This window comes from Penaeus monodon, chromosome 5 (genome assembly GCF_015228065.2).
Source record: "Penaeus monodon isolate SGIC_2016 chromosome 5, NSTDA_Pmon_1, whole genome shotgun sequence".
Lineage (NCBI taxonomy): Eukaryota > Metazoa > Arthropoda > Malacostraca > Decapoda > Penaeidae > Penaeus > Penaeus monodon.
This window is the reverse complement of record NC_051390.1, coordinates 6,004,028-6,009,027: the sequence shown is the minus strand read 5'-3', so window position 1 is coordinate 6,009,027 and position 5,000 is coordinate 6,004,028. Positions and strand designations below refer to the sequence as shown.

Below are 5,000 nucleotides of genomic sequence, written 5' to 3'. Positions count from 1 at the left end.
TGCAGCAAGACCTCTCAACATATTCTTAGAACCATTACTCCTAACAACAAGACTGCTCAGCATATTTCTTAAAACCATTACTTCCAACAGCAAAGCCTCCAAACATATTTCTTAGAACCATCACTTCAAACTGCAAAACCTCTCAACCCATTTCTGAGAACGATTCTTTACAATAGCAAAACCTCTTAACATATTTCTTAGAACCATTACCTTTGCAGCAAATAATTTTTCTTAGGTCTCTTACTTCCAACAGCAAAACCTCTCAACATATTTCTCAGAACGATTACTTCCAACAGCAAAACCACACAGCATATTTCTCAGAACAATTTCTTTCAATAGCAAAACTCTTGACAGCGAGGCTGATACTCACAATCTACGCTGACTTGGATTCTCTTGCTGACAATGGGAGGGACGCCGTTGCGGGCTATGCAGAGGTAAGCAGCCATGTCCACTCTGCTGATTTTCGTCAGTGGGAGATTGGCTCCGTTATATTCCGTCACTGTTGGAAAGGGAAATGTAATTTTATTCCATCGGTGTTGTAGAGGGAAATGCACTCTTAATTGTTGGAATGTTGCTTGTAGGAATCTTGTTGGAATTTATTACTGTTGTTAGTAGGAATTAGTGCTTCTATCAGTGGGATTAGTGTTACTGTGAGAAAAAAGTAGGGACTACTAGGACCTGTGTTGTTAGTAGGAAGTAATGTCTCCGTTAGCTGGAATTAGTGTTGTTAGAAGGAAGTGGTGTTTCTGTTAATGGGAATTAGTGTTATTGTTGGGAAGAAGTGTAGTTTTCATTAGAAAAAGTAGGGACTATTATTGTCAGTAGTACCTAGTGCCTTGCTAATCGGACTTTCTGTTAGCGTTAGCGTTATTATTGGGAAGGGAAGTGTACTTTTCAATGGAAGAAAGTTGCGAATTGGTAGTGTTGTCAGTAGGAACTAATGTCTCTGATAGTGTTAGTGTTGTTAGTGGGAACGACTGCACATTTATTAGGAAAGAATACTATAAATAAGGATCCCATTCGTAGGAAAGAATATGTTAGTAGGATTCTTATTGTTAGTTTCGTTAGTAGGGAGAATGTTGTCTCAGGAATCAGCTCAGAGATAGTTATTAACGAAACAATCATGAACGTACACAAGGTTGTAAAAAACGTATGTAAAGCACACAGAGAGAGAGAGAGAGAGAGAGAGAGAGAGAGAGAGAGAGAGAGAGAGAGAGAGAGAGAGAGAGAGAGAGGTCACCCAAGACACAGTGAAAAGAAAAAGAAAAGACATAAGACAAGGCTAAGGTCTCCACGAGTCTTATCAACAAGAGGTCACCCGGGAGAGGGAAGGATGGCAGGGCGTGGCTTACCCATGGTCAAGGTAAAAGGAACATTAGGTGATAGGGATATCAAGAAGGAGTATAAGGGGACAGAGAGGCGTAATGGGCGTGTCGTGGGCGAGCTAGGAAGAGAATATGTAAGAAAAAAAGGTAAATAATTGACTGAGCGAATTGCAATTAAAGAGATACATGAATAGAGAAGATATTTATAAGTCTATTGATAAGTAGATAGGTAGCTAAGTGATGAATGAGTCAGAAAAAGCTAAAGTAGTAGGATGATGAAGATGAAAAATATGTGAACTGGTGTAAAGTAGGTAAGTGAATAAACAAACGCATTTAAGAATATGCGAAGTAAATAAATGCAATGAATAAACAAACATATGAATAGATAAGCAAATACAAATATAAATTCATAAATAAGTAAACTGATAAAGAAATTACTAAGTACATACGCGGTACCTATTCACTTGCATTATATGTTGCATGCATTTATTGGTACCTACGTCTCATTACATCCCGTGGTACCTTCTCATGGTATTTGTAGCAAACGTTCTATGGTGATACATTTCCCATTAACAACTTAAGTCTTATGGTATTTACGTTTCTGTAACTCATATTGTTCCTCAAAAACCTCCCTCCTTCCCTCTTCCATCTTTCCTTTAAGTTTCACATACTACTTTTACCCTTAGCCTCTCCTTTCCCCGTTTCTTCACCCCTTTCTCTTCCTTTTTTATTTTCCCCCCTTAGGATCTTCCCTTCTTCTATTCTCCACCCGACCCACTTCTCCCTTCCCCTTTCCCCTTACCTCTCTCTCTCCCTTTCTTCACTATTCCTAATTTCCTTTTGGTATTCATCTATCTCTTCTTCAACCTTTCTCCACTAAGTCTTCCTCCCACTCTTTTCAACACCTTTCTCCTCCCACTTCTCATTTAACCCTTTCTCCTTCTCTTACCTCGCAACGTCTTGTTAATGGTGATTGGCTCATGGTCTTCTCTCCGCCAGGTAATGGAGGGCATCGGAGTCCCCGTGGCACTGCAGGTGAGGTTGATGTTGGCACCCTCTTGCACCATCATGTCTCCGGAGCTCTGGCTGTCGACGATGTTTGGGGGGACTGCAGGGGAGAGAAGGGAGGGGAGGGGTTAGTTATATTTACCCTTGTCTGTTCTTATAAGTGTATACACAGAATATTTGCACACACACACACACACACACACACACACACACACACACACACACACACACACACAACTATATAAATACAATATATATATATATATACATATATATATATATATATATATATATATATATATATATATATATATATATATATGTAGTTTTGCGTCAGTATTGTTCTTATGGTGCGTTTCGTTAAAGAAAGCGGATTATGAGGCATAAAACATCTGTAGAGCATTACAAAGGGCGATAAAAGTTACTTTGCTCGCATGAAAGCTTAAATCCACGTAACACATGAAAGATATTTTCACGAAAATATATTTTTACGCTTTATTTTTTAAATCGGCAAAGCTCCGAAGACCGTAACGAAAATCAGTGAGATATATGATATGAGATAATATAGAAGATGAGAGTAAAGAGAGAGAGAAGAGAAGATGAAGATAGAAGATAGAGTAGATGAGTAGTATAGAGAGAATGAAGCTGGAGTCGTTTACATTAGTGAAATGCAAAACACTAAGTAATGTTGAAAAGGGAGAGAGGAGTAGTAGTATGAGAGGATATATGATAGGAGATGGAGAGGATGAGTTAGATATAGAGTATGAGGATGAGGATAGTATGAATAGGATAGTGGAAAGGATATGGGAATAGGAAAAAGGAGAGAAAGTAATAGATAGGTGAGGAGTATAGTTGATGAGGAGAGTAAGAAAAATTGATATACATGTGTAATGAATGAAAATTACGGAGGAGTAAAGTAGTATTAGTAGATAGGAATAGTATGATATATAGAGATTATGAGATTATTGATTTTGATAATTGATGATAGTATATGAGATATAGGAACTGAAGATATAAATATCATAGAAATATGTTTAAATATTTTGTATATTATAGTAATAAAAAAATAAGATATAGGGCAAATGTAATGAATAAAAATAAAACTACGAGAAAGCAATAAAGAACAGATAAAAAAAATAAAATACGAAAATATAGTAAAAATAGAATATATAATATATATATTATATATATATATATATATATATATATATACATAATATATATATATATATATATATATATATTATATATATATATTATATTATTATATATATATATATATATATATATATATATATATATATATATATATATATATATATATATATATATATATATATATATATATATATATATATATATATATATATATATATTATATCAATATATATCACACAGACACACACACACACTATATATATATATATATATATATATATATATATATATTTATATATATATATATATATATATATATATATATATATATATATTATATATAATATATATATATATATTATATATTATATATATGATATTATATATATATATATATATATATATATATATGTACATATATATATACTCACGCATATATTCCTACATATGCGTGCGTTCGTTAAAAGAAACGGGATTTATGAAAGGCAGTAAAACATCTGTAGCAGCATTACAAAGGGCGGATAGAAAGTTACTTTGCTCGGCCAGGAAAGGCTTAAATCCACGCACACAGAAAGATATTTCAGCGGAAAATTTTACGGCTTATTTTTAATCGGCAGAAGCTCCGGGAGACCGAACGAAAGAGCAGGTGAGAGAGAGAGAGAGAGAGAGAGAGAGAGAGAGAGAGAGAGAGAGAGAGAGAGAGAGAGAGAGAGAGAGAGAGAGAGAGAGAGAGAGAGAGAGAGAGCGGGAGGGTCGTTGGTACGATGAGGTGAAAGTGCGAAGAAAGGAAAGTAGATGTGGGAGAAGGGGGGGAGAGGAGGAAGAGGAGGAGGAGGAGGAGGAGGAGGAGGAGAGGAGGAGGAGGAGGAGGAGGAGGAGGAGGAGGAGGAGCAGGAGGAGAAGGAGGAGACGTAGGAGGTGGAAGAGGAGGGGGAGATGAAGGAAGAAGGGACGGAGGAGGAGGAGGAGGAGGAGGAGGAGGAGAGGAGGAGGAGATGAAGGAGGAGATGGAGGAGAAGGACGACGAAATGTTGGGAGATGTAGAGAGAAAGAAAAAAAAGGAAGTAGGCAAATGGTAATGAAAAAAGAGTAAGAACGTAGCGAGGAGAAGGCGAATAAAAGAACAGGATAAAAACAAGGAAGAGGAGGAGTAAGAAAAGATACGAAAAGAGAATGAGAAGTAAAAATGTAGGAACAAGAAGGGGAGTAATATCAGACACACACACACACACACACACACACACACACACACACACACACACACAACACACACACACACACACACACACACAAAACACACACACAAAAAAAAACAGCATTTATCCCACACTAACAAACACAACCCCTGCCCTTTCCAACCAAAGCTTTTGTGATGACGAACGTAGTTACTTCATTCACAGTAGATACATCAATAACCTAGTTTTGTCATCAGTGTTATTATTCCTATTATCCACAGCAGCGCCACAATAAAACAACATAATCCAAAAGCCATTATCGGTACATCGACTT

General features: G+C 36.2%; 1 protein-coding gene across 1 annotated transcript in view; it reads right to left on the bottom strand.

The window, feature by feature from the left end:
- Positions 1-332: 332 nt before the first annotated feature.
- The window catches only part of LOC119573411 (neuronal growth regulator 1-like), a 25,303-nt gene continuing 20,635 nt past the window's right edge, over positions 333-5,000 (bottom strand). Inside the window, exons 3-4 of the mRNA XM_037920644.1 lie at positions 2,275-2,433; positions 333-499 (exon numbers count right to left, since the gene is read on the bottom strand). Of these exons, the coding sequence (XP_037776572.1) occupies positions 333-499; positions 2,275-2,433 (326 nt within the window). The remainder of the gene's footprint in view (positions 500-2,274; positions 2,434-5,000) is intronic.